The sequence below is a fragment of the Microtus oregoni genome, unplaced genomic scaffold (genome assembly GCF_018167655.1).
Source record: "Microtus oregoni isolate MIOR12 unplaced genomic scaffold, Mior012 000005F_ref0000423, whole genome shotgun sequence".
Classification (NCBI taxonomy): Eukaryota; Metazoa; Chordata; class Mammalia; order Rodentia; family Cricetidae; genus Microtus; species Microtus oregoni.
This window is the reverse complement of record NW_024543064.1, coordinates 47623819-47635905: the sequence shown is the minus strand read 5'-3', so window position 1 is coordinate 47635905 and position 12087 is coordinate 47623819. Positions and strand designations below refer to the sequence as shown.

The 12087-nt window shown below is 47.6% G+C and overlaps 1 protein-coding gene across 4 annotated transcripts in view; it reads left to right on the top strand.

Moving 5' to 3' along the window:
* The first annotated feature begins 1847 nt into the window (after window positions 1-1847).
* The window catches only part of Raver2 (ribonucleoprotein, PTB binding 2), a 79107-nt gene continuing 68867 nt past the window's right edge, over window positions 1848-12087 (top strand). For all 4 annotated transcript variants that reach the window (XR_005974379.1, XM_041652829.1, XM_041652828.1 and 1 more), the window contains exon 1: window positions 1848-2194. Coding sequence is in view for 3 of the 4 variants with exons in the window: in XM_041652829.1 (XP_041508763.1) it covers window positions 1979-2194 (216 nt within the window). In the remaining variant the exon portion in view is untranslated. The remainder of the gene's footprint in view (window positions 2195-12087) is intronic.

Genomic DNA, 12087 nt, shown 5'->3' with positions numbered 1-12087 from the left:
TTTCCCGTTGAATCCCCATACTAAAGACATTTGAGAATTCTCGCATTACTGTGGGGCAGTACTGTCCAGTACTCTTCTCAGCTCCTGTCTACCCAACTCTGGGTTTTGCTCTGGATTTCCCCGTTGCTTCTATGAATGGAATCATGCAGTATGTAGCCATTGTCTTTAGTTTTCCTTACTTAGTGACTTGGAGGTTCACCTACCTTTTGGCAGTAGTTGCCTTCCTTTGATGGCGGGAAAATATTCCTCTGTACGTGCAGACTGCAATAGGCTATCGGTTCTTCACCCTGGGTTTGTCTATGGGAATAGGGCTGCGTAAATACTGGGGTACTGCCCTGAATAATTTTAATGATAATAAGTATTTGAGAACAGTTTGAGGACTAGAAACCATAATCTGGGAGTAGAGTGATTACAGATGACTTTTATTATTTAGAACATTGAGGAGCCGGGCGGTGGTGGCGCACGTCTTTAATCCCAGCACTCGGGAGGCAGAGGCAGGCGGATCTCTGTGAGTTCGAGACCAGCCTGGTCTACAGAGCTAGTTCCAGGACAGGCTCCAAAGCCACAGAGAAACCCTGTCTCGAAAAACCAAAAAAAAGAAAAAAGAAAAAAAATAGAACATTGAGCCTAATCAGACTAGATTCCATTTCTTCATGTGTTATGTGAAAAAAAGTAAACCTTGCCTAATTGGAACTGTTTGTTTGCCTTTTGAGACAGAGTTTCTCTGTGTAACAGTCTTAGCTGTCCTGGAACTAGCTCTTGTAGACCAGGCTGGCCTCGATCTCACAGAGATCCACCTGCCTCTGCCTCCTGAGTGCTGGGATTAAAGGTGTGCACCACCACCGCCCGGCCGCCTATTTGTATTTTTAAGTGAAATACTGTAACATACTTAGACATATGTGGGTGGCCCATGGTAAGTACTGAATTCATGATCCTGTGTGTGTGTGTGTGTGCGCGCATGTGTATAAGCCAGAAAAGCGCATCAGATCCAGGAGCTGGAGTGACAGGTGGTTGTGAGTCACCTGACTTGAGTACTGGGAGAGGTACTGTAGGCCTCTGCAAGAGCTATAAGTTCCTATAAGGCCTGAATCATCTCTCCAGGCCCTTAATGAGAGTTAAAACCCCTTATTCATATACGTTGGTTATGTTGAAAGCATTTCTCTTTAATGCATTGCAGGCTGGTGGTATGCAGGCTATTTTTGAGTGCGTTTTCATGGGGCACCCTTCAGGTCCATGCTCCCGTTTACTAATGGTCATTCCGGCTGGAGCCAGTCGAAGGCTATTGGATTGGTAGATCTCCCTGACTAGGTATATCTCTACACTCCTCCTTCCAAGTTTCATATAACCAAGGAGCTTGCTCTCCTGCTCTCTGCCATAACTCTCCCAGTCTTTGCTTCTGCTTCAATATGTGTTACAAACACAACCTGCCAGGTTGTCCATCGTAGGGGGCATAGGGACCAATGAAAGACAATGATTTCTTACACACAATTAGGAAATTTATGCTCAGATCTTACCAAATATACTACATCTTTCCCCAGAATCTTTTCTTCTTAGATAAACCTCTTTTTTTGCTTTTTTGTTCGTTGATGACTTAAACTTTGCCAAATAACACACATCTTGATATATTAGAATTGAGGCCGGGAGTTCTCCAGGTTGCATAGTGGTGCCTAGGGGCCCCCGAATTTGGAGCGCGAGACCAAACACGGGGAGCCAGGGCAGAGTTCGTTAGGGGTTCGAGTCCCGCCACCACATTCTAGCTCAAGCAGGTGGCATGGGGTAGGGGCGGAGCATCGGGGGCGTGTCTGGGATGGGCGTGTCTCCGGGCTCCGCCCCCCCCTCCCCGCGTCGGCGGCTGCGGCGCCTCCCCCGCCCGCGCGCCCTTGCTCCGCGTCCGGCCCGCCTCGCCCCCGCGCGGCCTCTCCGCTTTCTCTCCCGCTTCGCTCCGGCCTCGCCGAGTCTGCAGCGGGGCGCCGGGAAGATGGCGGCGAGGGGAGGCAGCGCGGGGGGCGCGGGCCTGGGATCCGGACCCTCTGCTGGGACGGCGGGGGAGGCCGCGGAGCCCGCGCTGCGCCCGGGAGAGGTGGCCGCGCTGCACCCCCAGGAGGTAGCCGCGCGGCTGCAGCGGATGCGGAGGGAGCTGAGCAACCGGCGGAAAATCCTGGTGAAAAACCTGCCCCAGGACAGCAGCTCCCAGGTAGGGGTACGGGCTGGGGCCGGGGTTGGGTCACTGCAACCCAGAGGAGTCCACGCTGGTCCCGGTGCCGGAGAGAAGCAGGAGAGGAGGAAGGTATGCGCACCCAGCCCAGGACCCTTTGCCTCGACAAAACCCTTCTGCAGCCAGTGAGGGAAACTGAGGCTGGGAAAGGCGGAGCCACTCGTGCAAGGACAGGGGAATCCGGGGCGGGTGCCGCCACGTCTGGCCGGGACTTTGTATTCCCTCCAGCCCACCGCGGCTGTTGTAGGTGAAGGCGCGTGGAGGAGAGCTGGGGGAGCTCAGATTTAGGGGTCTGGCTTCCGGAGGCTCTCTCGAGAAGGAAGGGGTCCCTCGTAGGGTGTTGGGAACTTGAATTGCCACGGGGGCGGGGTCAAGGGAAAGCTGGGAGAGTTCTGCTGCAGGAGCACTTGACCAAGTTTGTATGAAACAACTTTGCTCCGCTTGCTAAGGCCGCAGAGAAACGGAGGTTGATACAGCGCCGGGAGAGTCTTGCAGCCTTCTGCCAAACCAAGTATGGCAGGATTTGTTCCTCAATGGCTTGTGCGGAGTTTAAAGTTAAGCTGCTTGGTGTCTTTAATCCAGATTAACTGTTGCTTCTTGATTAGAAAGACTGGACCGTTTTAACTTTTATTTTCTCACTGTGAACGTTAAAGGCTTATTGTAGGAGAGCGGGAGAATTTGGAGGATTTACCTGGGGTTCATACTCATTCATTTTCATTCATGTTTCACCCCCACACTCCATTTCCTCTCTGTTTTTCCCTCAGTTTCTCTCCTTTCTTTTTTTGAGACAGCATCTCACGTATCCCAGGCAGGCCTTGAATTCCTGATCCTCTTTCCTCTACCTACCACGTGCTGAGATTTCAGGTGTGCATCACACACTCAGCAAAATAGTGTGTGTGCGCGTGCGTGTGTGTGCGTGTGCATGTGTCCCCGTCTCCCAAGGCTTCATGAATGCAAAGAGCACTCTGCCAACTGAGCTATGTCCCCCAGGACGTTATCTTTCTCTCCTTTCTTGTGCACATGTATGCACATGCATTTGTTTTTTCTATCAAAAACACATAACAATTTACTATTCTTTAGGTTTCTTACTTGTACAGATGCTTGCACATTCCATCTATAGGTATTTGACTATGAACACTAAATGTGGTGAGCTGCCCTGGTAGATAGGACCACAGAAGGAATTCCATAAATCCCAATAGGGCTGATTTACGAAATTCCTTTTGTGATCAATACGCAGAGTTGTAAGAGGACTGGCTAGTGACAGTACATGTTCTCTGTGAGTCATAGATTATGACAAAAGCTTACCTCATTACCGTTGGTAGACTTTATGTAGAAACAATAAACACGAGCCCACAACTTCATAACATAGGTGGGAACACAGTGCCTGCTCTCCTGGCAGGTGGTGTTTTGTGTCGCTACCTGAAGGACCTCTACGATGGGGAGGCAGGCTTTCTGCTCATGAGTAGCAAAGGTCTCCATGGAGCTCAGTGAGAGGGGGCTTGGGAGAGGCAGATGGCATTTCTACAAAACAAATTAGATGAGTATAGACTCTGATGACAACCTAGCAGAAGATGGAGAAGTGTCTGGATTTCCTCTGTAGAATGGCAACTATTTCTGTTCTAACATTTCCCTGCATGAAGTCTAAAAATACTTAATGCAAATTCAAGTCAGTTCTGCCTGTTCCTGCTTCGTTGTTATCTTTTGCATTTGTGTTCCCAAAAGAGGTGGAAAATAAACCCGAGGGTCTTAGGAACTATTTTAGTCCTACCTCGGATCTACGATGACAGAAGGCTTTTGGAGGCTTACATCTGTGATTGTTTGGGGATGGGGGGCATATTTCTTTCTCTGTTATAAACTTATGACTACTCCTAGTCTCAGGATTTCTGTAAAACTAGCAAGCATAAACTAGCAAAAAAAAAAAAATGGTGTAAGCTAAGATGTCTCAGTGAAGTAAAATTTAAATTCTTACACCAAGCTCAATTCATATGCCACTTTTTTTTTCCTCCCTGAACTGGAGATTCACCTAAGAGTCAAAACAGAGCTGCCGCCGGTCAGTGGTTAAGCAAAGGTTTCCTGACTTGTCCTGGCATCAATCTTTTCTCTAGTACTGTGTATCATAAAATGTTTAAATAGCTCTGATACACAGGTTTGAAATCTAAACAGATCAGTGTTAGATTACGTGTAAAGTATGTTGGAACATGTTCTTTGACCCGCCTCCATGTTCACCGCGAGCCCCCTCATCCTGTATGTTGGAGCATGTTCTTTGACCCGCCTCCATGTTCACTGCGAGCCCCCTCATCCTGTATGTTGGAGCATGTTCTTTGTCCTACCCCCATGCTCACCGTGAGTCCCCTCATCCTCAGTACTGTATTAGCTTTGTCCATATTCTGTTCATGTTCATAGCTAACACTGGCCAGTGTTACATAAGGAAGTAAAATAGGCTTAAGTGTTAACTTCAAAAAAAAAATAATTGAAAAGAAAGTCCAATAGATAATTTTTGTATTTTTATGAATATGTTCAGTATGATTTTTTTTAACAATTTTGTTTTCTTTCCTAGTGACTATATTTTTTCTTTTCTTTCTCCTCTTCTTCCTCCTCCTCATTCTTCTTTTCTTTCTTTCTTTCTTTCTTTTTTTTTTTTTTTTTGGACAGGGTTTCTCTGTCCAAAAAAAAAAAAAAAAATCCATCTGCCTCTGCCTTTCCAGTGCTGGGATTAGAGGCATGTGCCACCACTGCCTGGCTATATTTTGTTTTCAATTTACTGATCAAAGTTTTTATATGTTTTTCATCAGGAAAGACTATATTATATAACCTGAACTGGAACTGCGTACTTAACTGTTATACACGATCGTGTTTAATTATTAACCATGTGTTTGAAATTCTCTACTTATGGATGAGTTTGGGTATCCATTTCTTTATTTTAAAATATCACATTAAGGGCTGACTCAGTTGACTTCCTAGTACTGTGATTGAAAACCATGACCAAAAGGGTTATTTCAGTTTCTAGTTTATTACTCATCATCAAGGGAAGCCAGGGCAGGAACTCAAGGCGGGATCTGGAGGCAGGAGCTGAACCCGACGCCTTGGGAATGCTGCTTCTTGTTTTTTGTGGTGTGCTCAGTCTGCTGTCTTACACATCTCAGGACCACCTAACCAGGAGTGGCATCTCCCGTGGTGGCAAGCCACAGGATTTCTGTAATCCTTTGGAGGTTGTCTCTTAAAATAAAAAAATCTCCATTTCTTTACTTTTCATTTTTATTAGTATGTAGTCATTGAACCAAATGCCCACCATCCTTCCCTGCTTGGCCCTTCCACTGGCCCCTTCCTCTTCCCAATAGACCCCTTCTTCCAGGCCTTGTACAGTCCCTAGCTTTTAAATGTACTGTTTCTTGCTGAGATCAGGATGCTGTGGCCTAAGCAGACTCCCTCTTGCTGGTCTAAGCAGCACCAGCTTTCCCTCTGAAGACCCAGCCCTCCCTCACTGTAGTGTGGATGAGCTTCCTTTGTGTTGACCTTACGGAAGTGACAAAAGCAAAGAACCCAATCCTTCCCCTCTACCTGAGGAATTGGTTCAAATCAGGCAGTAACTGGACCTCAGCCCATCTCTGCACAGTAGTGCCCTCCCCAGAGTGAGCATCTCATCTGGGTACAACACAGAAGACAGGCTGCGCGGGTGGATCAGTGGGTAAAGGTGTTTGCTCTTAAGCCTGGACCCACATGGTGGAAGGGAAGAAATTGTGCTCATGTGCACACACGCAGAATAAATAAATAAATGTAATACAAATGTAAAAACTAAAGAAGCCATAGCAGTTGTATTTTAGGGAAAAGAATCTTTCTCCTTCCTGGGGCACAAGTTGCAGAATGTATTGGTGGAGAACAGAGTGGATGTCAGGAGAGCCGACAGAAGACGGAAAAGCTGAGCTATAAAGTCTTGGCACTTTCCATCCCTCCGGGGCTGTAGAGGACATCTGTCATTTACCACAAGGGAGATTCTAGCACGCTTTTTTAAAGTTTATTTTTAATTGTGTGTCGGTGTGTGTCTGCATGCACACACATGCGTGCGACTGTAGGTGCTGGAGGCCTGGAGCTAGAGTTCCAGAAGGTTGTGAGTCGCTTTGTGTGGGTCCTGGGAACTGAACTCTGGTCCTCTGGAAGAGCAGCAAGTGCTTTTCATTGCTGAGTTGTCTCTCTAGTGCTAACAGAAAGTAAGTTTTGTTAATTATTGTGTATGTGAATGTGGAGGTCAGAGGACAGCTCTGCTTCCTGTCTTTACCAGCGTGGAGCAGTAAGTACCTTTCCCCGCTGAGCTATCTGCTGGTCCTGAGTCTAGCACATTGTCAACACCTTTTGTTTGACAGCCGGCACAATGAGGAGTCCTACTTCGCCCCTTTATTATAGCCGTCTTGATCATATTGAGTGGATAAAATTTGTTTCCTTGAACTGTGATCATTGATCCCTTTTTGACTAGTAGCTTAGCACCCTTCAGCTCACTGTCTTTAGGACAATTCCAGGTTTCCCAATCATCTTAGTTATTTTCTCTGAGCACACACCATCACCCCTTTGCCGTGGTGTCTCTTAAGATGTAGCTCCCCAGCTTGAGTCCAGTAGGATTGAGAAGCCCCTAGAGTTCCCTTTCCTCTGGGTATCTGTGATAATAATAGGTTAAAAATTTTTGTATGCTTACCATCATCTGGGTCACAGATTTAGTTTGGCTATTAATGTCATTTTGAGTCTGTATAACCAAAATTTCTTATTCCCATTTTTATTGGTGAGGAAACAAATATAAATTTAACATTGAACAAGTTGCCCAAGACCAGTGAACTTATTAGGGGTAGCGTGGAGAACTACAATCTTGTTTGCTTCCAAAGCTTGTGTTCTTGTCTCACCCAGGGATGCACCTTTAAATCCTCTTCCTCAAGCTCTACTGTAAGTGTCTCACAGGACAGGGATGTCACTGGATGTTTCTCTCCCACCAGCCAGTTCCCAAATAACCACTCTGAGGCTTAACATTAATTACAGTCTGTTTGGCTTATTAGCTCAGGCTTGTTATTAACTAGCTCTTGTAACTAGCCCATTTCTATTACTCTGTATTTTACCACGAGGCTCATGACTTGCGACTCACTTCTTGCTTCTCTGGGGCAGCTGGCGTCTCCCTTAACCCCACCTTCTTTGCCCCTGTATCTCTGTTTGGCCTCTGTTTGGATTTCCCACCTGGCTCTGTTTGCCTGGCTATTGGCCAAATCAGCTTCTCAATTAACCAATGGTAATAAAACATATTCAGAGCATACAGAGGGACATCCCATATCACAGGGATCATATCATATGTACCTCTGTGTCAGCACTGCTTAACCTAGAAGCTGCCAAGAGATGCAGAGTGGAAAGGGACTGCCTACCTGCTTTATTCTGTCTGTCAGTGTGCCGGGCAAGCTCACACTGTGGGCTGGGTGGAGATGTGCTGCCGTGTGTGATTGTATTAGCTCTTGGCAGTGAGAGTGCCCCCTTCTCTTAAAGTTATTCAGTTATGTGTCTGCTGAAAGCGGTATCTTTTCTCCAAAAGTGCTCGTATTCATAGCCATGGAAATCACTGTTTAATTTTCAAGGGGTTTTGCATCTCTTGTGGCTTATCCCCGATCTCACTAGAGGATTGTAGACCAGGCTGAAACTTGCTGTTGGTGGCCAGTGCTGTTCTCATTATGTCTCGGGACATCACCATTGTAAGATGCCTCCCAGGTCATGTGTTGGGACTCTTGGTCCTCCAGCTCACAGTACTGCTTTGGAAGGTTGTGGAGCCTTTAGAAGGTGGAACCTCTCTCAGGACTAGCCCTTACGGTTTGTAGTGTGCCCTGCCTCCTTTCTGGTCTCCGCCTCTGCACTTCCTTCTCCATGATGACCTGGACTCCCACAACATGAACCACAGTAAACACAGACCCTGTGGTGACTTGAAGCCACAGTACTTCCTTTCACATGTCTCCTTTTACCTTTAAACAGAATGGTTTCCCTGAGTAGCTCAGGCTGGCCTCAGTTTTATAACATTCCCACTTTGGCCTCCCGCATGACAAGCCTGTGCCACCGTGAAGCACTTTGTATTTGCCATTGGTCTATCACTCCCGGGCCCTGTGGTGGCCGGCACAGAGTAGGTAGTTGCCAGTGTTTTCTTTTAAGGGGGCTTTTGGGGGGCTGGGTGTAGTGGCACATGTCTGTAAGCCCAGAACTCGGAAGGTTGAGGAAGAAGAGGCCTACTTGAGGCTGCATACATGAGAACATGTCAGATGAAGAAAGGAGACGAGGAGCTGGGAAGGTGAGCGATGGCTCAGCCAGTGTAGTTCCCGCCCTGTAACTGTGGGGACCTGAGGCTTGCAGCTCAGCACCCACATAAATCAGAATATGGTGTGCACTTGTTATCTGAATGCTGGGAAGACAGAGACAGGAGGATCCCAGGGCCTTCTGGCCAGCCTGCTTAGCTGAAGTGAGATCTAGGTTGACTGGAAGACACTGGCAAAATAAAATAAAATAAAATAATAATATGGACAGCAACCAAGGAAGACACCTTGTACCATCCCGCTGGCCTCCACATGCATGTCCATGCACGGGGCTGGCACACCTGCACACACATGCATATACACCGGCACACACTTATGTACCCATTGACAAATACACAGATTGATTAAAGATCCCTCCCTCCCTCCCTCTCTCCCTCCCTCCCTCCCTCCCTCCCTCCCTCCCTTCCTTTTTTAGTAGTTGTTGTTTAAATAGGGTTTCTTTGTGTAGCCTTGACTGTCCTAGAACTCACTCTGTATAGGTTGACCTCAAACTCACAGAGATCCACCTGCCTCTGCCCAACACCCACCCCACCCCAGTGCCGGGATTAAAAGCGTACTCCACCACTGCCTGGCCTTAGAGATTTTTTCCTCCTTTCCCCTCCCCTCCCCTTCCCTCCCCTCCCCTCCCCTCCCCTCCCCTCCCCTCCCTGTACTCTCTTTTCCTCTCTTTCTTTATCTCTTTTGAGACAGGATTTCTCTGTGTAGCCTTGGCTGTCCTGGAACTCACTCTGTATCAGTTGGTCTCAAACTCTGAGATTTGCCTGCTTCTGCCTCCCCTGGTGCTGGGATTAAAGGCGGGCTCCACCACTATGTGACTTTAAAGATAGTTTTTAAAAGTGTGTCAAGAACCTTATCTTGGCATTTTTCTTTATAAGAAAAATGGTTTTTCTTGTGTTGAATTCAGGGACAACTTTCTGGGGCCGCTGCACTGCTTTGTGGGCACTGTGCTCTTGTGTGCAGTTACTGCAGATTATGAACTGTTCCCTCCTCAACCTTACTTGCCATTTTCTTTGTTAAATGTTTGCTTCTGCCTGGATACCAGAATGCCATCTGAACCCGCCAGGAGTTGCTTGAACCTGTATTTGTGCCTATATCCACTCCTTCTTCCTCCAGTGCCTCCCACTCCACCCCCACCAGCGACTCTGATTATCTCCCCGGCGTTTGCTTTCTATTTCCTGGACTTTGGATCTTCTATTATCCTGCCTGTTTAACTATTTTAAAAAAAAGATTCAAATTAGTCTCCACTTCCCTGACTTTGGGAGTTTTGGTGGCCTGAGCCTGTGATGCTGGGGTGCTTTAGATTCTCAAACAAAGTTCCAAGCTTCCAGAGAAATGGTCAATATGGCCCAGTGAGTTTTCCTTCCCCAGAACTGCTGCCACGCACCTCCCCAGTGCACACCTCCCCCATACAGTCACGTATCTCTCAATGAGGGGTGTGCACAGAGAGATCCGGTTCGGCAGTTTTGCCGCGGTGTGGGTATCATAGCATGCACTCACACAGACCTGCATGATGGCCGTCGGTGACTGCCGATGCCCCCCTGCAGTCAGGAGTTGGGGTGCACACACGAGACTTCTCCTGGTCCGAGATGACATGTTGTTTTACAGTGAACTGTTTTATCAGCAGGGCGATCTGGGAAAGGCTTCTAAGAATGCTACGGTGGATGCCTAGCCTGGCAGCATTGTTGCTGAGGGTCAGCTGTGTCGTGTCCTCTGCAGCCGTTAATTGTACTGTCTGTCTACTTTGGTATGAGTGACAGTGCTGTGGGTTGTTTGTCCCAGGATCACCATGGATGTGTGAGTGACAGTGCTGTGGGTTGTTTGTACCAGGATCACCATGGATGTGTGAGTGTTGCCCCATGATTCAACCTTACCACAGCTATGGGGCTGGTATGTGATAGAAACTTCCACATACGCTCCCTGCAGTCTTACGGGACCGTGGCCTTTCTATATCTAGACTGTATTTGACAACATCATTGGGTGGCATGTGACTGTACTTTATCATGTGTTCCTTTTAAACTGGGGTACCATCTGGCGTAACCACATCCCACCATCAAGGTCCCCCTGGTGCCTCCTAACCTGAGGTCGTGCCTATTCTGGCCGGTTGCCCATCACACGCTTTGTAGTGAAAGGGTTCATTCGGTTCCGTCACTTAGTGTGCTTCATCGCCCTGCCTCTTTGGCCTCCGTCAGCCTGAAATGACTGCTCGAGTCTGTCCATGACCTTTTTGGAGATTGCAGGCCAGGTACTTGGCAGAATGTTCTCTAGTTTGGGTGTGCGTGGTGTTCCCTCACAGTTAGAGCTGCGTGACTTTGGCAGGGGCTGTGTATCGTTGGCAGTAAGTCCCAGGTGATGCACTGTAAGTCCCGCCTCCCTCCCCCATTGATGTTGTCCAGTTTAAATCACTTTTGGCAAAAGTAGAGGGTGCCAGGCCATGAAAGTGTTCCTTTCAGAATGATAAAGATGTTCGGGGAGATACTTTTTGAGATCAACCGTCCTGTCCTTTTTGAAGCATTCAAATGTATTCGGTTACCAATTCGCATCAGTACAGACGCAAGTGTCCTGTTCTGTTCAGAGGGTGATATTCCACTACTATAATTACTTTGATGTTTCAGTTGTCTTGGGTTTGGGTAATGGGAGTTTCAAATGACTCCTCTTTTGTTTTGGAAATGTTATAGATTTATAGTAAACTTTGCAGGGATAAGGAGAAGGCTTGGGATGTACCCGTGCTGTTCTGCAAGCATGAGGACCTGAGTTCAAATCTCTAGCACCCATGTGGAAATCTGGCCTTGGAGGTAACCCCAACATCAGAGACTGAGGACAGGTGACTCGCTAGAAGGTGAGCTTCTGGTTCAGTGAGAGACCCTGTCTAGGCAGTAAGATGGGGAGGGAGATTCCTAGGAGCCCGCTCTGGCCTCCACAGCATGCCCATGGGTGTGCACACACCTCCACATTCACAAGCTTGCACACTCACACACCACATCACCACCCCTCCAAAATCCCCCCAAAGTCAAAAAGAGCATGTGTACCTGAGTTTCCTAAAGACAAATGGAAAAACAGGCTAGAGTTGGTCCCCTGTGGCCGAGGCATAAAGTTGGAAATGGGTGGTAATAAAATGCCAGGCTGAGGCCTTTAGTAGGCACGGCTGGATGATTAAGAGTTTATCAGCCAAATTAAGCAGTGGGTGTTTATTTTAAGGGAGTGACATGACCAGACATTTAGCTGCCAGAACCAAGTGACTCTGTTTTAGTTTTGCCTGCAAGGAATTTGCATGGTGAACATCCTGACCTTGCTCCCAGTCTGAGGTTAGCGGGTCAGGGATGCGGCTCCAGGGGTGTGATGGGAGTGGACGTTACCTTGTCACAGAGACCCTTAAGATGCTGTGGTGTAGTAAATCTGTGTTTGCCGCGCTCTCTGCCAGCCAGAAGGAAAACACAGCCCCGTCGTCTCGTGCTCTCTGGGCGAGTCATTTATATCTAGGCCTCACTTAAAATAGGGCCCACTTTAAGCTCTAGATATAAAAATCCTGCCGCTGTGGCGTGAGGGCTAAACAAA